This window comes from Lampetra fluviatilis, chromosome 68, assembly GCF_964198595.1.
Source record: "Lampetra fluviatilis chromosome 68, kcLamFluv1.1, whole genome shotgun sequence".
Taxonomy (NCBI): domain Eukaryota; kingdom Metazoa; phylum Chordata; class Hyperoartia; order Petromyzontiformes; family Petromyzontidae; genus Lampetra; species Lampetra fluviatilis.
Genome location: NC_136342.1, coordinates 1,219,817 through 1,244,085, shown reverse-complemented (window position 1 = coordinate 1,244,085; position 24,269 = coordinate 1,219,817). Strand labels below are relative to the sequence as shown.

Sequence of the window (24,269 nt, the reverse complement as noted above, 5' to 3'; positions counted from 1 at the left end):
AGTCGACCTAGGGGGAGACCTAGGGTTTCGAACTCGGGCCTCAGCCGGGTGCGGGGTTCGTAGCGGCGCTAACCACTGCGCCACCGCTCCCCATCACAACCACCAACAACCACCACCACAACGACCACCACCACTACCACCACAGCCACCACCACAACCACCACAACCACCACCACAGCCACCACCACGACCACCACAACCACCACAGCCACTACCACAAGCACCACCACCACCACAACCACCACTACCACCACAGCCACTACCACAAGCACCACAACCACCACCACAACCACCACGACCACCACAACCACCACCACAACCACCACAACCACCACAACAACCACCACACCACGTTCATTCCCAAAATCGCCCGCCGCCCGCAAACATGTACCTAGCCTGGCACCACCACCACCCCGGGTGCCCCATCGTTACCTGTGACGAGGCGGAGGGGGGGCGGCCTGGGTAGGGCTGGTTGTGGTGGGGGGGGGCTCCCCCCCCCTCCACCCCCTCCTCTCTGCGTGACCCCCAGCAGCAGCACCTCGTAGAGAGCTCCCTCGGTGAGCTCCGTCACGACGGCCGAGCGAGCTCCGGCCGGGGCCCAAAGCTCCCTCCATCCCTCGTCGTCGCCACGGTTACCGTCGCCGCCGTCGCCGCCATCCCCGTTGCCACCGTTACCGTCGCCGCCCTCCTCCCGTTCTCCGCCGTAGGCTCCGCCCACTCCGTGACTGGCCACACCCTCTTTGTGCATGGCCCCGCCCACTTTGTGCTTGGCCACGCCTACGCTCTTGCTGGCTCCTCTCACTTTGTACCCGACCACGCCCCCTTCGTGCTTGGCCCCGCCCGCACTCTCGCCGGCTCCTCCCACTTTGTCGCCTGCCCCGCCCACTTCCTCTCCTGCCACCTCCTGATCCTCGTGGAGGGAGCGGTACCGAACGGTGTATGAGTCGAAGGAGAGGTCCCCCGGGAACCAGGAAACGCGGAACGACGTCGCCGTCACCTCGGACGCCGCAAGGCCGATCTGCACGGTGGCGGGCGCCGGTGCCGCCGATGAGCCCGGCGCGGGCGAAGGCCCGGTGCTTGCCGGCACGGCGGTGGGGGACGGGGCGGACGGTGGTCGTGGGCGATGGCGCTGGGACTTCTCCGAGGAGGCTTTCGTCGCGGTTGTCGAAAGGAGGTGGAGGAGGGAGGAGGAGGAGGAGAGGAAGATTCACCGAGGCCCAGAGACTCATCACACAGAGAGACCCACAGACTCACCACACAAAGACCCATAGACTCACACAGAGACCCACAGACTCACACAGAGACCCATAGACTCATCACACAGATACCCATAGACTCATCACACAGAGAGCCAGAGATTCATCACACAGAGAGACCCACAGACTCACCACACAGAGACCCACAGACTCACACAGAGACCCACAGACTCACACAGAGACCCATAGACTCATCACACAGAGAGCCAGAGATTCATCACTCAGAGACCCATAGACTCAGCACACAGAGACCCACAAACTCATCACACAGAGACCCACAGACTCGCCACACAGAGACCCACAGACTCACCACACAGAGACCCACAGACTCACTACACATAGACCCACAGACTCACCACACAGAGACCCATAGACTCACACAGAGACCCATAGACTCATCACACAGAGACCCACAGACTAGCCACACAGAGACCCACAGACTCACCACACAGAGACCCACAGACTCACTACACATAGACCCACAGACTCACCACACAGAGACCCACAGACACGATGGTCAGAGCGAGCGACAGAGCAGTGCTGGGGAAGTGAGCGAGCGAGCGAGGGGAGGGAGGGAGCAATGCCGGGCAGGGTTGCAGGATCATTCCGAGATGGGAGGAGGAGGAGCTGGAGGAGTTATTCTTGGCGGCGGTGGCGGTGGTGGTGGAGTTGGTTGCGGTGGACGCATGCGTTGTGGTTTGGGGCAGGCAGGGTCATGCAGTCGCCCATTCCGGGAAAAGCGTTCAGCTCACCGATTCACCCACCTACCCATCCACTCACTCACCCACCAACCCATCCACTCACTCACCTACCTACCCATCCACTTACTCACTCGCCCACCATTCACTCACTCACCCACCTACCCATCCACTCACTCACCTACCTACCCATCCACTCACTCACCCAGCTACCCATCCACTCACTCACCCACCTACCCATCCACTCACTCACCCACCTACCCATCCACTCACTCACCTACCTACCCATCCACTCACTCACCCACCAACCCATCCACTCACTCACCTACCTACCCATCCACTTACTCACTCGCCCACCATTCACTCACTCACCCACCTACCCATCCACTCACTCACCTACCTACCCATCCACTCACTCACCCAGCTACCCATCCACTCACTCACCCACCTACCCATCCACTCACTCACCCACCTACCCATCCACTCACTCACCCACCTACCCATCCACTCATTCACCCACCTACCCATCCACTCACCCACCTACCTACCCATCCACTTACTCACTCGCCCACCATTCACTCACTCACCCACCTACCCATCCACTCACTTACTCAGCTACCCATCCACTCACTCACCCACCTACCCATCCACTCACTCACCCAGCTACCCATCCACTCACTCACCCACCTACCCATCCACTCACTCACCTACCTACCCATCCACTTACTCACTCGCCCACCATCCACTCACTCACCCAGCTACCCATCCACTCACTCACCCACCTACCCATCCACTCACTCACCTACCTACCCATCCACTCACCCACCTACCTACCCATCCACTTACTCACTCGCCCACCATTCACTCACTCACCCACCTACCCATCCACTCACTCACCCACCTACCCATCCACTCATTCACCCACCTACCCATCCACTCACCCACCTACCTACCCATCCACTTACTCACTCGCCCACCATTCACTCACTCACCCACCTACCCATCCACTCACTTACTCAGCTACCCATCCACTCACTCACCCACCTACCCATCCACTCACTCACCCAGCTACCCATCCACTCACTCACTCGCCCACCACTCACTCACTCGCCCACCTACCCATCCACTCACTCACCCACCGACCCATCCATTCACTCGCCCACCTACCCATCCACTCACTCACCCACCTACCCATCCACTCACTCACCTACCTACCCATCCACTTACTCACTCGCCCACCATTCACTCACTCACCCACCTACCCATCCACTCACTTACTCAGCTACCCATCCACTCACTCACCCACCTACCCATCCACTCATTCACCCACCTACCCATCCACTCACTCACCTACCTACCCATCCACTTACTCACTCGCCCACCATTCACTCACTCACCCACCTACCCATCCACTCACTTACTCAGCTACCCATCCACTCACTCACCCACCTACCCATCCACTCACTCACCCACCGACCCATCCACTCACTCGCCCACCACTCACTCACTCGCCCACCTACCCATCCACTCACTCACCCACCCAACTACCCATCCATCAATCCACCCACCCACCCACACATGCACACACTAAGTCACCCACCCACCCCTCCATCCACCCACTGACCCACCCACAAATGTCCACACCAAGTCACCCACCCACTCACCCAGCTCGCTCAACCCACACAAACACACACACAGAGGCACATCCTGACCACATCCCATGCCACGCTGCACCTCTCCGTCCCCATGCAGAGCCGGGCGATGGTGGACAGGGGGTGGCGGAGGAGGGAGGAAGGGAGGTGGTGGTGGAGGTGATGGTGGTGGAGGTGGTGGTGGTGGAGGTGGTGTTGGTGGGGGTGGTGGAGGTGGTGGAGGTGGTGGTGGAGGTGGTGGTGGTGGAGGTGGTGGTGGTGGTGCTGGTGGTGGTGGCGGTGTTTGTGGTGGAGGTGGTGGTGGTGGTGGAGGTGGTGGTGGTGGTGGAGGTGGTGGTGGAGGTGGTGGTGGTGGAGGTGGCGGTGGTGGTAGAGGTGGTGGTGGTGGAGGTGGCGGTGGTGGTGGAGGTGGTGCTGGTGGTGGTGGTGGTGGCGGAGGTGGTGCTGGTGGTGGTGGTGCTGGTGCAGGTGCTGGTGGAGGTGGTGCTGGTGGTGGTGGTGGTGGAGTTGGTGGTGGAGGTGGTGGTGGTGGTGGTGGTGGTGGAGGGGGAGGGGGTCCATAGCCATGCTCCCTCCCGCCAGGATGCCAGGCCGCACGACCGAGACGACCGTTGCCGTGTCCGTGGCTCAGACGTTCAGTGCATCATCAGCATTGCCAGGCTCGCTTGAGCTTTCGCTTCGATGCAACCGAAACTCTGGACCTGGCTCCGACGTTCAGGTCCTCATCAGCATGGCCAGTGGGTTTTGTCTAACGATCCCAAAGCCGGTGAAGCTGCCCGGGTGTTTGTGGACACGGGCCCAAAGAAACTCCAAGAAAAACATTCGCAAGGTCACACTTGCTACATTGGCGCACTTGTTACTAGAGGGTTAAACTCATTTCGTTCGAACTGCTTGTTGTTGTTGTTATTGGCGTGTTTAGTTTGTTTTCCTTCCCCCCGCACTTAGTAGTTGGGCTACGTACGGTGCGAAAGAAGTTCAACGTATACAGACACACACACACATACACAAAGACAAAGATCCCCCGTATAGCCTTAACAGACTGAAGGGGCAAGTGCTGTTAGCGAGCACGTACACACATGCGTACACACACGCGTACACACACACACGTACACACACACACGTACACACACACGCGTACACACATATACACATGTACACACACACACGTACACACACACGCACACACACACACACGTACACACACACACGTACACACACACACGTACACACACACACGTACACACACACACACACACGCGTACACACACACACACACGCGTACACACATACACACATGTACACACACACACGCGCGTACACACACACACGCGTACACACACACGCGTACACACACACGTACACACGTACACACACACACACGTACACACGTACACACACGCGTACACACACACGTACACACACACACACGTACACACGTACACACACACACGCGTACACACACACGTACACACGTACACACACACACGCGTACACACACACGCGTACACACACACGTACACACGTACACACGTACACACGTACACACACACACACGTACACACACACACACGTACACACACACGTACAAAAACAAACCTCACAAACAACACGCGGGCGCGTGGCTCTTACCCGTGGTGACGGACACGCGCATCGCCGGCCCGACCGTGCCGGCTTCGCCATTGTTATCCTCATCAGCAGCCCCGTAGCCATCGTCGTCGTCGTCGCCGCCAACGCCAACGACTCCTTGCACCAGCAGCTGGTACTCGCTCGCCTCGCGCAGCCCGGCAACCACCAGCACGGCCGCCTCGACCGGCACCGTCACCTCCCCTCCGCCTCCGGCTGCCACGCCCACTCTGCCGCTAGCGCCGGCTCCACCCACTCTGACGCCAGCGCTGGCTCCGCCCACTCTCCCGCTAGCGCTGGCTCCGCCCACTCTGACGCCAGCGCTGGCTCCGCCCACTCTGCCGCTAGCGCTGGCTCCGCCCACTCTGACGCCAGCGCTGGCTCCACCCACTCTCTCGCCGGCGCCTCCGCCCACTCTCCCACCAGCGCTGGTTCCGCCCACTCTCTCGCCAGCGCCTCCGGCCACGCCCACCGGCCTGCCGGCACCGCCGCGGGCCCCCGACCCCGACGGCGCCGCCCCCGACGGCCACCAGCGGACGAGCAGCCGGCGCGCGCCGGTGCCGAGGACGCCCGCCGGCTCCCAGGAGAGCGTGAAGCTCGTGTCGTTGACCCGCACCACGGACACGGGGACCGCTCCCGCCCCGTCGCCGTGGTTACCAGGGTCGTGGTAGCCGCGGTCGTCGGGGCGACCGGCGACGTCGCCGTCCTCCAGCGCGTTGTCCAGGAGGTCCTCCTCCGGCTCCGGGGATGACGGAGATGACGGGGGAAGGCCGACGCCGCCGATCGGTTCGTCGCTGCTCGGGGGTCGAATTCGGCGTGCGGGGACAGCGCCACCACCACCACCACCACCGCCTCCACCACCACCACCTCCTCCTCCACCACCACCTCCTCCGTGAGCTCCTCCGTCGCCTCGGCCACCTTCTCCCGCCTTGTCGACGCAGGTGACGGTGCGGATGGAGAGACGGGAGAGCAGCACGGACTCCCAGGCGCTGTCGTCGAAGTCCATGGCGTCTCCCGCGACGTCTCCACCTCCTCCATCGACGGGAGGATCGGTACCCACGGAGGCCGTGGGGGCCGTGGTGGAGGTGGGCACCAGGGCCGGAACCTTCTCTGCCGTCGGCTCGGGCGCCTGGGGGGAGAGGTCAAAGTTCAAAGTTAATTTATTAGGTGTAGCCCTGTGAGCCATTCGGCTCTTGAATCGGGTGCAAGCGCGACGAACAAAAAACAAAAAACACGAACAGGAAAACATCTTAAAGTCACTAAGCACAAACAGAAAATCCAAGTAAATTCTAGATTTGAAGCTTTCGTGTAAAGTCACCATGTAGGTAAAAAATTTAAATTAATAAAAGTACAATAAAAATAAGAAAAAAATCACGACGTTTCGGAGGCAACACAAGCCTCCGTCTTCAGGTGGAACCGTCACAGCACGATTGCTGTATCAAGTGAAGAGAAATTCCAAGAAAACAGTCCTTGTATATGTACTGGTTGAGGGTGGGAGGAGCCAAGGTAGGCCCTGGATATTATTATTGTGAGGCTGAAGCACGCTGTTAGGAATGAGCCTTTGTTGTGTAGACTGGTTGAAAAGAGTTGTTAAGGTGAGGCTGATGTAAAGGTGCGTGTAAATGAGACTGAGCCTTTTGTTATGTAGAGGTGGTGAGGTTGAAACCGCTGTCAGGAATGAGTCTTTGGTGTGTAGACTGGTTGAACTGGGAGGTTCTAAGAGTTGTTAAGGTGTGGCTGATGTAAAGGTGCGGCTGCTGGAATTTCTCTTTACTTGATGCAGCTATCGTGGCTGTGACGGTTCCACCTGACGACGGAAGCTTGTGTTGCCTCCGAAACGTCGTGATTTTCATTACATTTTTATTTCACTTTTATTAATTTTAATTTTTTTACCTACGTGGCGACTTTACCGAAAAAAACCTAAGGATACGGGTCGCTGACCTTGGGGCAGTCGTGTCCGTCGGTGCCCTGGGGGCAGGGCTGGGCCTGCACGGCGGGGATGAGGCAGCCGGGGCCTGTGTAGGCATCTCCGCAGTGGCACACTCCGGAGACGCAGCGGCCTCGACCGCCACAGCCGCCCACACAGCCCGCGTCGGACAATCCGCCCGGAATCAGAACCTTGCGTGGCACGCGCAGCATCAGCAAGGATACTGCGGTCAGTCACCACCGCCGCAACCACCACCACCACCACCGCCACACTGTGCTCAACCACCACCGCCACAACCACCACCACTCACTCACTAACCAACTCACCCACCCACCCACTCACCCATCCACCCACCCACTCACCCACTCACCCACTCACACACCCACCCACCCACTCACTCACTCACTCACCAACCCACCCACCCACTCACCCACCCACTCACCCACCCACTCACCCACCCACCCACTCACTCACCAACCCACCCACCCACTCACCCACCCACTCACCCACACACCCACTCACCCAAACACCCACTCACCCACTCACTCACCCACCTACTCACCCACCCACTCACCCAAACACCCACTCACTCACTCACCCACCCACCCACCCACTCACCCACCCACCCACCCACCCACCCACTCACTCACTCACCCACCCACCCACTCACCCACCCACCCACTCAACTCACCCACCCACCCACTCACCCACCCACATGTTGTGTGGAGGCACAGCTATGTGGAGGTATGAACGGGATGCCTCACAGCACCGTGGGATGATTGATGGATGCGTAGTGACATAGAATCGGTCACATAGCAGCACAGCGCCGGCTGCTGGCAGGGAAGGGGATCTGCAGCTCACAGCAGCCCTGACTGACAGCAGGCCACGTGATAGACCAGAGAGAGGGATCTAGGGGAAAGGTCACGGACGGGGGCACACCGAGAACCCATTGGTAGGTTCCAGAAGCGGGGCGTGGCCGGGGGGCGGAGCCAGGCCACCCCGAGAGTAAAAGAAAGGCCCCGGGAGGGGAGCTCGGGGCTGTCGCGTGGAGCGGGTTCCCAGTCGTTGCCGCTGACGTCTTCACCGTCTCGGCGTCGCCGGTCAGGCGGTCTACCGGCTGTCCCGGCTGGGAACCGTAGCGACGACTGAGTGTTGCCGTCAGTCCTCCTACTCCTAGACTCTCTGAGTCAGTCACTACAGACGCACAGGCATATCCGGGTCAGACCAAGTGCCTTGGTACCTGCGGGGGGCGTCTCAGGGTGCAGTCTGGACCGGTCCATTCAGGCTCACAGGTGCAGGCGCGGGTGTTGGGGTCCAGCGCACCCCTGCCGCTGCATGGGTCTCTCTGCACGGTCTCTCCTGGGGGGGGGGGGGGGGGGGGGTAGAGAGTGGGGGGGGGGGGGTAAGGGGGGAGAGGCGGTTGGGGAGATACGTCATTTCCACGTGTCTTTGCATGTGTGTGCCAGTGTGTGTGTGTGCGTGTGTGTGTGTGTCTACGTGTGTTACCAACGTTTCTTTGCATGTGTGTGCCAGTGTGTGTGTGTGCGTGTGTGTGTGTGTCTACGTGTGTTACCACGTTTCTTTGCATGTGTGCCAGTGTGTGTGTGTGCGTGTGTGTGTCTACGTGTGTGTGTACGTGTGTGTGTACGTGTGTGTGTCTACGTGTGTTATCACGTTTCTTTGCATGTGTGTGCCAGTGTGTGTGTGTGTGCGTGTGTGTGCCTACGTGTGTGCCTACGTGTGTGTGTACGTGTGTGTGTGCGTGTGTGTGTCTACGTGTGTTACCACGTTTCTTTGCATGTGTGTGCCAGTGTGTGTGTGTGCGTGTGTGTGTCTACGTGTGTGTGTACGTGTGTGTGTACGTGTGTGTGTCTACGTGTGTTACCACGTGTCTTTGCATGTGTGTGCCTGTGTGTGTGTGTGTGCGTGTGTGTGTCTACGTGTGTGTCTACGTGTGTGTGTACGTGTGTGTGTGCGTGTGTGTGCCTACGTGTGTTACCACGTTTCTTTGCATGTGTGTGCCAGTGTGTGTGTGTGCGTGTGTGTGTCTACGTGTGTGTGTACGTGTGTGTGTACGTGTGTGTGTCTACGTGTGTTACCACGTGTCTTTGCATGTGTGTGCCTGTGTGTGTGTGTGTGCGTGTGTGTGTCTACGTGTGTGTCTACGTGTGTGTGTACGTGTGTGTGTGCGTGTGTGTGTCTACGTGTGTTACCACGTTTCTTTGCATGTGTGTGCCAGTGTGTGTGTGTGCGTGTGTGTGTCTACGTGTGTGTGTACGTGTGTGTGTACGTGTGTGTGTCTACGTGTGTTACCACGTGTCTTTGCATGTGTGTGCCTGTGTGTGTGTGTGTGCGTGTGTGTGTCTACGTGTGTGTCTACGTGTGTGTGTACGTGTGTGTGTGCGTGTGTGTGCCTACGTGTGTTATCACGTTTCTTTGCATGTGTGTGCCAGTGTGTGTGTGTGCGTGTGTGTGTCTACGTGTGTGTGTACGTGTGTGTGTGCGTGTGTGTGTCTACGTCATTTCCACGTGTCTTTGCATGTGCCTGTGTGTGTGTGTGCGCATGTGTACGTGTGTGTGTGCGTGTGTGTGCGTGTGTGTGTACGTGTGTGTATGTGTGTTACCACGTGGGGAGCGGTGGTGTAGCGGTTAGCGCGCTGCACTATGAACCCGGCGACACGGGTTCGATTCCCGCTCACGGCCAACACCAGTGACGATTATCTGAACCGGATCTGGGCCTCCCCGAGGTCGACTCAGCCTCAAATGAGTACCTGGTGCGGTGTGTAAACATTGCCACTAGGGAGACAAAGGCGGCCGGGCGTGGTGTTGGCCACCCACCCCCTCGTGTGCCGTGCCGGCCTTCATAGGTGCTCGCTAACAGCACTTGCCCCTACAGTCTGTTAAGGCTATACGGGAGATCTTTATCTTTGTGTATGTGTGTGTGTACGTGTGTGTCTACATGTGTTGCCACGTGTCTTCGCATGTGTGTGCCATCTCGGTCATCTCAGTCAGTCGACACGTGGCACCTGCTGGGTCTGCCCCGTGACCTCCTGCCAGCGGGCGTTCGACACTTCACGTGGCCTCAAGGTGCACTTGGCCTGGCACAAGCGTCGTGGTGACGTCACCGCCACTTAGTGGCGAATGGCGGTTGTTGTTGTTGTTGTGTGTACGTGTGTTCCACGTGTTTTCGCGTGTGTGTGCCAGTGTGTGTGCAAGTGTGTGTGCAAGTGTGTGTGCAAGTGTGTGTACGTGTGTGTGTCTACGTGTGTTACCACGTGTCTTCGCATGTGTGTGCGCGCGTGTGTGTGTACGTGTGTGTGTACGTGTGTGTGTGTCTACGTGTGTTACCACGTGTCTTCGCATGTGTGTGCACGCGTGTGTGTGCATGTGTGTACGTGTCTGTGTGTACGTGTGTGTGTACGTGTGTGTGTGTCTATGTGTGTGTGTGTTTGTGTGTGTGTGTGCCAGTGTGTGTGTACGTGTCTGTGTGTACGTGTGTGTGTACGTGTGTGTGTGTCTACGTGTGTTACCACGTGTCTTCGCATGTGTGTGCCAGTGCGTGTGTGGGGAGCGGTGGTGGTGTAGCAGTCACCAGGCTGCGCTACGACTCCGACTTCGATCCCCGCTCAAGGCTCCCTACACCACGGCCAGTGACTGGCAGTGCCTCAACCGGTGCCGGGCCCTCCCTTAGGTCGACTCAGCCTCAAATGACGACCTGGTGCTCCCCCCCCCCCCGTGTGCCCCTTGTGTATCCCCCCCAACTCCCCCATCAGCCTCCTCCCCCCCGTGCCCCCCCGTGCCCCCCCTGTGCCCCCTCCCCCCCCATGTGCCCCCCCTCTCCCCCATGCCCCCCCCGTGCCCCCCCCGTGTGCCCCCCCCCGTGCCCCCCATGCCCCCCGTGCCCCCCTCTCCCCCGTGCCCCCCCCGTGCCCCCCGTGCCCCTCCCCCCGTGTACCCCCCCCCATGCCCCCTCCCCCCGTGCCCCCCCCGTGCCCCCCGTGCCCCTCCCCCCGTGTACCCCCCCCCATGCCCCCTCCCCCCGTGCCCCCCCCGTGCCCCCCGTGCCCCTCCCCCCGTGTGCCCCCCCCCCGTGCCCCCCGTGTCCCCCAGTGCCCCCCGTGTCCCCCAGTGCCCCCCGTGTCCCCCAGTGCCCCCCGTGCCCCCCCCCCGTGCCCCCCCGTGCCCCCCCCGTGCCTCCCGTGCCCCTCCCCCCGTGTGCCCCCCCCCCGTGCCCCCCGTGCCCCCCGTGTCCCCCGTGTCCCCCAGTGCCCCCCGTGCCCCCCCCGTGCCCCCCCGTGCCCCCCCGTGCCCCCCGTGCCCCTCCCCCCGTGTGCCCCCCCCCCCGTGCCCCCCGTGCCCCCCGTGTCCCCCGTGTCCCCCAGTGCCCCCCGTGCCCCCCCCGTGCCCCCCCCGTGCCCCCCCCGTGCCCCCGTGTCCCCCAGTGCCCCCCGTGCCCCCCGTGCCCCCACCTGTGAGCTCCATGCGCTCGCCACCGCAGGCTCCGTTCCCGCCGCTGCAGCAGGCCGAGGGTACGGAGCAGAGGGCACGGAGCGAGGCGACCTCGCCCTCCAGCAGCTCCAAGCGCGCCAGCAGTCCCGCCGCCTGCAACCACCCAGCAGTAGCAGTAGCAACATCATCAGTAGCAGCAACAGTAGCAGCAGCAGTAGCAACATCATCAGTATTAGCAACATCATCAGTAGCAGCAACAGCAGCAGTAGCAGCAGTAGCAGTAGTAGCAGTAGCAGCAGCAGCAGTAGTAGCAGCAGCAGTAGCAGTAGTAGCAGCAGTAGTAGCAGTAGTAGCAGCAGTAGTAGCAGCAGCAGTAGTAGCAGTAGCAGCAGCAGTAGTAGCAGCAGTAGCAGTAGTAGCAGTAGTAGTAGCAGTAGCAGCAGCAGTAGTAGCAGCAGCAGTAGTAGCAGTAGCAGCAGCAGTAGTAGCAGCAGTAGTAGCAGCAGTAGTAGTAGTAGTAGCAGCAGTAGTAGCAGTAGTAGCAGCAGTAGTAGTAGTAGTAACAGTAGCAGTAGCAGTAGTAGCAGCAGCAGTAGTAGTAGTAGCAGTAGCAGCAGCAGTAGTAGCAGCAGTAGTAGTAGTAGCAGTAGTAGCAGTAGTAGTAGTAGCAGTAGTAGTAGTAGCAGCAGCAGTAGCAGTAGTAGCAGTAGTAGTAGTAGCAGTAGTAGCAGTAGTAGTAGTAGCAGTAGTAGCAGTAGCAGCAGTAGTAGCAGCAGTAGCAGCAGTAGCAGCAGCAGTAGCAGCAGTAGCAGCAGTAGTAGTAGTAGCAGCAGCAGTAGTAGTAGCAGCAGCAGCAGTAGTAGCAGCAGTAGTAGTAGCAGCAGCAGCAGTAGCAACAGCATCAGCAGCAGTACCAACAGTAGCAGCATCATCAACAGTAGTATCATCAACATCATCATCATCAGCATCATCATCATCAGCATCATCATCAGCATCATCATCAGCATCGTCATCATCAGCATCATCAGCATCATCATCATCAGCATCATCATCAGCATCGTCATCATCATCATCAACTCCCACCGTGTGGGTCCCATCAACGCCCTCAACCAAGGCCGACAGCTGACACCGCCTGCGACGTCACAACATGGCGCCTGTGACGTCACAACATGGCGCCTGTGACGTCACAACATGGCGCGCATCGACATCCCCACATGGCGCTTGCGACGGTCACCACGCGGTGCCTGTGACGTCACAACATGGCGCCTGTGACGTCACAACATGGCGCGCATCGACATCCCCACGTGGCGCTTGCGACGGTCACCACGCGGTGCCTGTGACGTCACCACGTGGTGCGCAGTGACGTCACAACGACTCCCACCACCACCTCACCCACCTGCTCGTTGTACTGCCTCTGCTGCTGCTGCTGCTGCTGGTGATTGCCGCAGGGAACCGGCGGAACGACCACGCGATGGGTGAACACCGCTCCTGCGCCTCCCTCCACCGTCCTCGCCGCTCCACCATCACCACCACCACCACCGCCACCATCGCCGCCACCACCGCCATCTCCGGCAGCGGAGGCGCACTCGGAACCTCCGACGTTGATGTTGTAGACGTGGTGGAACACCATCCGCTTGCCGCCATCGTCGGCATCGTCCGCCTCCAGCTGATGCTGCTGCTGCTGCTGATGCTGTTTGCCGGGCATCCCGCGAGCGTCTTTCGCGAGGAGCGCCAGCGAGCAAGCCGGCAGCGAGAGCAGCGCCAGCGTCACCAGCAGCGAACGCGGCCGCGGGGACGGTGCCACGCGGCGGCGAAGAGATGGAGCCATGGGGTCGGAGTGGCGGGTCGACTCGGCGGACTGTCCCGCTCTGCTCTGTTGACTCGCCCTTAAGTTTCACAACTAATTGTATTAACTAGTTTTAAATTTAGTGACTTTACCAACTAACTATGTTAATTAGTTCTTAAATTTAGTGGCTTTACCAGCTAACTATATTAACTAGTTCTTAACTTTAGTGGCTTTTCCAACTAACTATATTAACTAGTTCTTAACTTTAGTGGCTTTTCCAACTAACTATATTAACTAGTTCTTAACTTTAGTGACTTTCCAACTAACTAAATTTTCTTAACTTTAGTGGCTTTACCAACTAACTATATTAACTAGCTCTTCACTTTAGTGACTAGCTCTTAAATGTCAACGATATCTCCACTAGTAATTGTCTCACAGAGAGTAAATCTCACCCTCACCGCACCACCAATCACTCTCACCTCACCAATATTATCTCTCAACTCACTCTCTCCTCACCTCTCTCCTCACTAATTCCTCACCCCTCTCCTCACCCACACAGCGTTAGTGGCTGTCTGTCACACGCTCTCTGTCTCTCTGTCTCTCTCTCTCTCTCTGCCTGTCTCTCCTCTCTGTCTGTAGCCCCGCAAAATGTCCTCACCTTACGCACCTCCTCACCACCTCCTCACCACCTCCTCACCACCACCTCCTCATCATCCCCAGCATCCTCACCCGCTCGCTCACAATAAAAAATATCCCCTCTGTCTGTGTGTCTCTCTCTGTATCTCTGTGTGCCTCTCTCTGTATCTCTGTGTGTGTGTCTCTCTGTCTCTGTGTGTGTCTCTCTCTCTCTCTGTCTGTGTGTCTCTCTATGTGTGTGTGTCTCTCTCTGTGTGTCTCTCTCTGTGTGTGTCTCTCTCTGTATCTTTGTGTCTCTCTCTGTGTGTGTCTCTCTCTCGGTGTCTCTCTCTGTATCTCTGTGTCTCTCTCTGTGTGTGTCTCTCTCTCTGTCTCTGTGTGTCTCTCTCTGTCTCTGTGTGTGTCTCTGTCTGCTCTCTGTGTGTGTCTCTCTGTGTGTCTCTCTCTGTATCTCTGTGTCTCTTTCTCTCTGTCTCTCTCTCTCTCTGTGTCTCTCTCTCTCTGTGTCTCTCTCTCTACGCGTCTCTCCCCGTCTCTCCTCGTCTGTCTGTCTCTCTCTCTCGCTCTAGACGAATGCCATCACTTCCCGCTCATGCAAGTCGCGTGTTCCCTCTGTCTCTTCCCCACTCCCAGCCTGGCCGGACTTGATAAAGCGGAGCTTTGGGCGTGGGTGCGTGGGTGCGTGGGTGTGTGGGTGTGTGCGTGGTTCAGGACGGGCGTACAAGTTGCAGGATGTGTGTGCGTGTGTGTAGCTGGATGTGTGTGTGTGCGTGTGTCTGTGTGTAGCTGTGGTGAAGGTTTGGTTGGTAGGTGTGTGTGTGTGCCTATGTCCCTGTGTGTGTATATGTGAGGATGTGTGTGTGTATGTAGCTGGGTTAGGTTGTCTGTGTGTGTGCGTATGTGTGTAGGTGTGGGTGCTCGCTAGCAGCACTTGCCCCGGCAGTCTGTCAAGGCTACACGGGGGATCTTTGTCTTTGTGCCCGCGTGTCCGCGCCCAATGTTCAGCCTGCGAGAGGAGACAAATATATAATTATTTAATTATTATCAATTTTTTTATTAGCACCAACCACACAACAACAACCGCCATTCGCCACTAAGTGGCGGTGATGTCACCACGACACTTGTGCCAGGCTGGGTACACGTTGAGGCCACGTGAAGTGTCGAACGCCCGCTGGCAGGAGGTCACGGGGCAGACCCAGCATGTGCCACGGGTCGACTGACTGAGATGACCGAGATGACTGGCTGATGCACCACCTGTGCCCCCTACTGTGCCAACTTGCTGTGCTTTAGCCACCCGGCGCTCCGCTCGTTGTTGTGAGCGTCGCTCCTCCGCCCTCCGTTGTTGTTGGAGGGCGACTGCCTCCAACTGCCCAGTAGCGTCCTTCACGAGCCTCCTCCACTGAGGCCGATCTTGACACCGCTGGTACCAGTCATCGGCAAGTCCACTCAGCTCCACGTCCTCCTGTACCACATCACTCCATCTCTTCTCTAGCCCGTGCCGCCAATCTTGACACGGCTGGTACCACCTGTGCCCCCTAATGTGATAGCCACCACTACCACCATCACCGCCACTGCCACCACCACCACCGCCACTACCGCCGCCACTACCAGATATAAGGACGATACAAACACCGTGGTTCTGGTGGTTACCACGACATCACCGAAATCAGCCACGGTCCACTTAGAGGGGAGTCATCGTCTTACGAACACCCCCACTTACGAACACACCCCCACTTACGAACACCCCCACTTACGAACACACCCCCACTTACGAACACCCCCACTTACGAACACCACCCCCACTTACGAACACCCTCACATACGAACACACCCCGTACTGACGAACACCCCCCCACTTACGAACACCCCCCACTTACGAACACCACCCCCACTTACTAACATCACCCCCACTAACGAACACCCCCTCCCCCACTTACGAACACCCCCCCCCCCCCACTTACGAACATCCCGCACTTACGAACACCCCCACTTACGAACACCCCCACTTACGAACACCCCCACTTACGAACACCCCTCACTTACGAACAACCCCACTTACGAATACACCCCGTACTGACGAACACCACCCCCACTTACGAACACCCCCCACTTATGAACACCACCCCCACTTACGAACACCCCCCACTTATGAACACCACCCCCACTTACGAACACCCCCCCCCCCCCCCCACTTACGAACACCCCGCACTTACGAACACCCCTCACTTACGCAATCCCCCCAGGTACGAACACCCCCACTTACGAACGCACCGCACTTACGAAAACACCCCCACTTACGAACACCCCCACTTACGAACACCCCTGATTTGCGCAGACCCCGGCACTTACGAACACCCCCCGACCTACGAACACCCCCACTTACGAACACATCCCGCACTTACGAACACCACCCCGACTTGAGAACACCACCCCCACTTACGAACACCCCGCACTTATGAACATTCCTCACTTACGCAGACCCCGCACTTATGAACACACCCCTACTTATGACCACACCCCTACTTATGAACACACACCGCACTTACGAACACACCCCGCACTTACCAACACCACAATCTTCCGTTGTTATTATCATTTTTTTCTTTAACCAGACGTAACACATTTCAAAACGCCGACCCAACGGGCTGTTTGACTAGGGCACATTTATTGTGTTTCCACTCCGAACGGACCCCCCAGGGGACAAAATTTGTGTTCGTACGTCGAGGACTGCCTCGGACTTGGCTAGAACGGTCGCTGTTGACCAGCCAGCGCCGCTGCTGTTGCTGCTGCGAGAGACAAAGCCAAAGATGCCCCAGATAGCCTTCAAAAGGCTGTGGTGGTGGTGATGATGATGATGGTGGCGATGATGGTGGTGATGGTGATGATGGTGGTGATGGTGATGATGGTGGTGATGATGATGATGGTGGTGATGATGGTGGCGATGGTGATGATGGTGGTGATGATGATGATGGTGGTGATGATGGTGATGATGGTGATGGTGGCGATGATGATGATGGTGGTGATGGTGATGATGGTGGTGATGGTGATGATGGTGGTGATGATGATGATGGTGGTGATGATGGTGGCGATGGTGATGATGGTGGTGATGATGATGATGGTGGTGATGATGGTGATGATGGTGGTGATGATGGTGGTGGTGATGGTGGCGATGATGATGATGGTGGTGATGGTGATGATGGTGGTGATGGTGATGATGGTGATGATGATGATGGTGGTGATGGTGATGATGGTGGTAATGATGGTGATGATGGTGGTGATGATGGTGGTGGTGATGGTGGCGATGATGATGATGGTGGTGATGATGGTGATGATGGTGGTGATGATGGTGATGATGGTGGTGATGATGGTGGTGGTTACGTCATGCCCCTACCCCCACACCACCCACCCACCAAATAAATACACATGATGGCACAAATTTGTAACGAGACGCGAATTAGGAGCCCCGCAAATGAGCGCCGCGATTGGAACCATACCGAGCAGCCCCCCCCCCACACCCCACACACCCCACACACCCCACACACCCCACACACACCCCACACACACACCACACACCACACACCCCACACACCCCACACACACCCCACACACACACCACACACACCACACACACCACACACACCCCACACACACCACACACCACACACCACACACCACACCCCACACACACACCACACACACACACACCACACACACCACACACACCACACACACCACACACACACCACACACACCACACACACCACACACACCACACACACCACACACACACACCACACACACATCACACACACCCCACACACCCAACACACACCCCACACACCCACACACACCACACCACACACACACCACACACCCCCCACACCACACCCCCCCACACCACACCCCCACACACCACACACCCCCCACACACCACACACCCCCACCACACACCCCCCACCCCACACACCCCCACACACACCCCACACACACCCCACACACACCCCACACACACCCCACACACCCCCACCCCACACACCCCTCACACACACCCCACACACACCCCACACACCCCCCACACACACAACTGGATGAAGATCAATGTGATGGTGGTCGTGGTGGTGGTGATGTCTCCTCTACCCCTGCGTGTGTTCTCTAAGTCCACGTGGCTCCCCTCTCTCTCTCTCTCTGGTTCTCTCAGTGTAAATTCCAGGCATCCCACGCAACGCTGGCTACTTTTCAGCCAAATGTTTTAAATTTTCTCCGTCAATCGCCATCGCCACGCATCCCCGAGTCAAAACAACGCAACGCCACTGACTCTCTCGCCCTGCTTTGGAATTTTAGCCGTGCCTCCTTCCATGGTTCAGAGGGCCAAGTTTTCCAGCAGTCGATAGACCCTGGCTGATGATGTGTTTGGCAGTAGGTACAGCGGTAGTAGCAGCAGCAGCGGCAGCAGCAGGAGTTGTATTTAATGCAGTCGTTGTTGTAGTTACTGCAGCTGCTGCTGTTGTAGTTACTACATAGTTGTTGTAGTTACTGCAGCAGTTTTTGTAGAAGTTTGAGGTTTTTGTTGTTGGTAGAGGGCCTGGCATTGAAACGGGCTCTATCATGGAAACCACGTGCAGATGTGTAGACGCAGCGTGGGAGACGTCTGTAGCACAGGCCAGAAGCAGTGACTCCCCACACACACACAGACACACATACACACACACACATACACACAACCACCCACACACACATACACACACACATACACACACACTCTCTCACACACATACACACAACCACCCACACACACATACACACACACATACATACAGACACACACACACATACACACAACCACCCACACACACATACACACACACATACACACACACACTCTCTCACACACATACACACACACATACACACACACACTCTCACACACACACACATACACACACTCTCACACACACACTCTCACACACACACAACCACCCAGACACACACAACCACACACACACACATATGCACACATACACACACCCACACACACTTTCACCCACACACACACAGACCCACACACACTCTCACACACTCTCACCCACACACACATACACACATACACCCACATACACACAACCACACCCACCCACACACACCCCCACACACAAACACACATACAACACCCGCCATTCGTCACTAAGTGGCGGTGACGTCACCACGACGCTTGTGCCAGACCATGTGCACCTTGAGGCCACGTGAAGTGTCGAACGCCCGCTGGCAGGAGGTCACGGGGCAGACCCAGCAGGTGCCACGGGTCGACTGACCGAGATGACCGAGACGACTGGCTGATGCACCACCTGTGCCCCCTACTGTACCACCTTGCTGTGCTTTAGCCACCCGGCGCTCCGCTCGTTGTTGTGAGCGTCGCTCCTCCGCCCTCCGTTGTTGTTGGAGGGCGACTGCCTCCAACTGCCCAGTAGCGTCCTTCACGAGCCTCCTCCACAGAGGCCGATCTTGACACCGCTGGTACCAGTCATCGGCAAGTCCACTCAGCTCCACGTCCTCCTGTACCACATCACTCCATCTCTTCTCTAGCTCGTGCCGCGCCCGTTTAGCCCCCTCGATCCGGCCAAACAGAAGCTGTTTAGGCATGCGGTGGCTGGGCATGCGGGCTACATGACCCAGCCAAAGCAGTCTTGCCTGCCGGAGGAGCTCACCGATGGGACTTTGCCCAGATATTTCACCCACCCACACACACACTCACTCGCATACACACACCCACACTGACACACAACCACACACATACCCCCACACACACACCCATAAAGACAAAGATCCCCCGTGTAGCCTGTAACAGACTGTTGGGGCAAGTGCTGTTAGCGAGCAGCACCTATGAAGGCTACCGGCACTGTGACACACACAGAGGGGTGGGTGGCCAGCACCATGCCCGGCCGCCTTTGTCTCCCCAGTGGCGATGTTTACTACACACACAGCACCAGGTACTCATTTTAGGCTGAGTCAACCTAGGGGAGGCCCAGGACCGGTTCAGATAATCGTCACTGGGTGGTGTTGGTGGCCGTGAGCGGGAATCGAACTCGGGTCGCCGGGTTCATAGGGCGGTGTAGCGCTAACCGCTGCGCCACCGCTCCCCACACCATCATTATCACCACCACCATCACCACCACCATCACCACCACCACGAACATCACCACCACCATCATCATCACCACCACCATCACCACTATCATCACCATCACCACCAACAACATCACCACCACCACCATCATCACCACCACGAACATCACCACCACCATCATCATCACCACCACCATCACCACTATCATCACCATCACCACCAACAACATCACCACCACCACCATCATCACCACTACCACCACCATACCACCACCATCACCACCAACATCACCACCACCATCATCATCATCACGACCACCATAATCATCACCACCATCACCACTATTATCATAATCACCACCATCATCATCACTTCCATCATCAGTACCACCACCACCATCATCAACCATCATCATCATCACTACCACCACCATCATCACCACCACTACCACCACCATCATCAACCATCATCATCACTACCACCATCACCACCACTACCACCACCATCATCAACCATCATCATCACTACCACCATCACCACCACTACCACCACCATCATCAACCATCATCATCACTACCACCATCACCACCACTACCACCACCATCATCAACCATCATCATCACTACCACCATCATCATCACTACCACCATCATCACCACTACCACCTCCATCATTAACCGTCATCATCACGAGCGTGTGGGTGGGTGAGTGAGTGGGTGAGTGGGCGGGTGAGTGGTTGGGTGGGTGAGTGGGTGGGTGAGTGGGCAGGTGAGTGGTTGGGTGGGTGAGTGGGTGGGTGAGTGGATGGGTGAGTGGGTGAGTGGGTGCGTGAGTGGGTGGGTGGGTGAGGGAATGTGTGAGTGAGCGAGTGGATGGGTGGGTGAGTGGGCAGGTGTGTTTTTGCGTAGGTGAGTGAGCGAGTGGGTGGGTGGGTGAGTGGTCAGGTGAGTTTTTCCGTAGGTGAGTGAGCGAGCGGGTGGGTGAATGGGGGGGGGGTGAGCGAATACGTGACGGGATATTCTATGAGGTCGTCTCCAAATAAATCACGAAGGCGCTGACAGATCTTAAGAAGGAAAATCATGTTATCTAAACACACGCTCACACACAAAGACAAAGATCCCCGTGTAGCCTGTACCAGGCTGTAGGGGCAAGTGCTGTTAGCGAGTAGCAGCACCTATGAAGGCTGGCACTGTGGCACACGAGGGGGTGGGTGGCCAGCACCACGCCCGGCCGCCTTTGTCTCCCCCAGTGACGATGTTTACTGCACACACAGCAACAGATAACTCATTTCAGGCTGAGTCGACCCAGGGGAGGCACCAGGACCCGGGTTCAGATAATCGTGAGCGGAAATCGAACTGATAACAGCGGCGAATATCTGAAGCGGGTCCTGTCCTTACACCTAGGTCGACTCAGCCTCAAATGAGTTACCTGGTGCTGTGTGTGCAGTAAACGTCGCCACTGGGAGAGACAAAGGCGGCCGGGCGTTGTGGTGCTGCTGGTCACGTCACCCCCTCTGTGGGGTGCTGCTTGCTAACAGCACTTGCCCCAGCAGTCTGTTGGAGGCTACACGGGGGATCTTTGTCTTTGTGTGTGTGTGAGCGTGTGTTTAGATAACATGATTTTTCTTCTTAAGATCTGTCAGCGCCTTCGTGATTTATTTGGAGACGATCTCATAGAATATTTACATTACCACGTGGTGATGATGGTGATTGTGATTGTGATGATGATGATGGTGATAGTCATTGTGATGATGATGATGGTGATTGTGATGATGATGATGATGGTGATTGTGATGATGATGATGATGGTGATGATGATGATAGTGATTGTGATGATGATGGTGATGATGATGATGGTGATGATAGTGATGATGATGATGGTGATGATGATGATAGTCATTGTGATGATGATGGTGATTGTGATGGTGATGATAGTGATGATCCACTATCGTTGAGCCATCATCCGTGATGTGCAGGTCTCCTCTGAAACACAGCTACACACAGCACCTCCCCTTGAGTCCTCACACGTGGTGACAATAAAATAAAAACTCCACAGATCAGTTGCAGACTCGGGCCGTCGGGTGACACGGCTGGGCGCGCTAACCGCTGTGCCACCGCTCTCCCACCTCCACATCACCTCCCCACCGTGCCGTGTCTAAGCAGCACCTCTGTTATGAATAATACTTCACGATTATCGTTTAAGATTCCCGTAAATGACGACTGCTGGCTGGTTCAGTGTCTGTGTGTCGGCGTCTGCGATGGATTGAACTCAGAGACACCCGAAGAGGCGATTTCTTATTGCAATTGGCAGAGTTCCAATTCAATGCAAAGCTCCCCCGTGTAGCCTTAACGGACTGTTGGGGCAAGTGCTGTTAGCGAGTAGCACCTATGAAGGCCGGCACGGCACACGAGGGGGTGGGTGGCCAGCACCACGCCCGGCCGCCTTTGTCTCCCCAGTGGCGATGTTGACTATACAACGCACCAGGTAACTAATTTGAGGCTGAGTCGACCTAGGGGAGGCCCAGGACCGGTTCAGATAATCGTCACTGGTTTTGATCCGTGAGTGGGAATCGAACTCGGGTCGCCAGGATCGTAGCTGCAGCGTAGCGCTAACCACTACACCACCGCTCCCCAACAACAACAACCGCCATTCGCCACTAAGTGGCGGTGACGTCACCACGACGCTTGTGCCAGGCCATGTGCACCTTGAGGCCACGTGAAGTGTCGAACGCCCGCTGGCAGGAGGTCACGGGGCAGACCCAGCAGGTGCCATGAGTTGACTGCTGTGCCAGGCTAGGTGCAGGAGGAGGTCACGAGACTGACCCAGCAGGTGCCATGGGTTGACTGCTGTGCCAGGCTAGGTGCAGGAGGAGGTCACAGGACAGACCCAGCAGGTGCCGTGGGTTGACTGCTGTGCCAGGCTAGGTGCAGGAGGAGGTCACGAGACTGACCCAGCAGGTGCCATGGGTTGACTGCTGTGCCAGGCTAGGTGCAGGAGGAGGTCACGAGACTGACCCAGCAGGTGCCATGGGTTGACTGCTGTGCCAGGCTAGGTGCAGGAGGAGGTCACAGGACAGACCCAGCAGGTGCCATGGGTTGACTGCTGTGCCAGGCTAGGTGCAGGAGGAGGTCACAGGACAGACCCAGCAGGTGCCATGGGTTGACTGCCGTGCCAGGCTAGGTGCAGGAGGAGGTCACAGGACAGACCCAGCAGGTGCCATGGGTTGACTGCTGTGCCAGGCTCAGTGCAGGAGGAGGTCACGGGACAGACCCTGCAGGTGCCACGGGTCGACTGACTGAGACGAGTGGCCGATGCACCACCTGTGCCCCCTACTGTGCCAACTTGCTGTGCTTTAGCCACCCGGCACTCCGCTCGTTGTTGTGAGCATCAATCCTTTGCCTCCAACTGCCCAGTAGCAGCGTCCTTCACGAGCCTCCTCCACAGAGGCCGATCTTGACACCGCTGGTACCAGTCATCGGCAAGTCCACTCAGCTTCACGTCCTCCTGTACCACATCACTCCATCTCTTCTCTAGCCCGTGACGCGCCCGTTTAGCCCCCTCGATCCGGCAAAACAAAAGCTGTTTAGGCATGCGGTGGCTGGGCATGCGGGCTACATGACCCAGTCAACGCAGCCTTGCCTGCCGGAGGAGCTCACCGATGGGGCTGTGTCCAGATCTTTCAAGGATTTGTGAGCTCCTCACACAATCCAGCCTGGTTAAACCCACGATGCATCGTAGCCAGGCCAGCCTAAATGTTTCTAACCGGCGAAAGTGTTCCATTAGGGGGGTCCACGTTTCGCTAGCGTAGAGAAGGGAAGGCATAACTGTGGCCAAAAAGACTCAAAGCTTCGTGCGGAGCGACAGACCAGGTAGCTTCCACACAGCAGCATGACACAGCCGATGAAAGATATATTGCGGTTTGACTGATTGGGAGTGAGACCTCTGCTGTCAAACCAGAGCCGGTCATGAGCACACTGTTCATGTATGGGTAACTCTCCACTCTCTCCACAACTGCCCCATCACCAATTGGGAGTTGTGGGGGTGGAGTGTCTGATGGTACAAAATACCCAGGCAGGTGCTTAGTTTTGGTGGGGGTGATGGTAAGGCCCCACCTCTTTGTG

The 24,269-nt window shown here is 57.4% G+C and overlaps 1 protein-coding gene across 3 annotated transcripts in view; it reads right to left on the bottom strand.

Annotated features, from left to right (window-relative positions):
- LOC144952491 (uncharacterized) overlaps window positions 1–24,269 on the bottom strand; it is a 41,458-nt gene that overhangs the window by 6,778 nt on the left and 10,411 nt on the right. Inside the window, exons 1-7 of one of the 3 annotated variants that reach the window (XM_078882935.1) lie at window positions 19,257–19,470; window positions 13,002–15,033; window positions 11,626–11,758; window positions 8,397–8,515; window positions 7,171–7,347; window positions 5,236–6,358; window positions 433–1,149 (exon numbers count right to left, since the gene is read on the bottom strand). In XM_078882935.1, coding sequence (XP_078739061.1) covers window positions 433–1,149; window positions 5,236–6,358; window positions 7,171–7,347; window positions 8,397–8,515; window positions 11,626–11,758; window positions 13,002–13,433 — 2,701 coding nt within the window. In that variant the 5' untranslated portion in view covers window positions 13,434–15,033; window positions 19,257–19,470. Of the gene's footprint in view, window positions 1–432; window positions 1,150–5,235; window positions 6,359–7,170; window positions 7,348–8,396; window positions 8,516–11,625; window positions 11,759–13,001; window positions 15,034–19,256; window positions 19,473–24,269 lie in introns of those variants that run through there. The other 2 variants (XM_078882936.1, XM_078882937.1) reach the window with 2 other exon arrangements.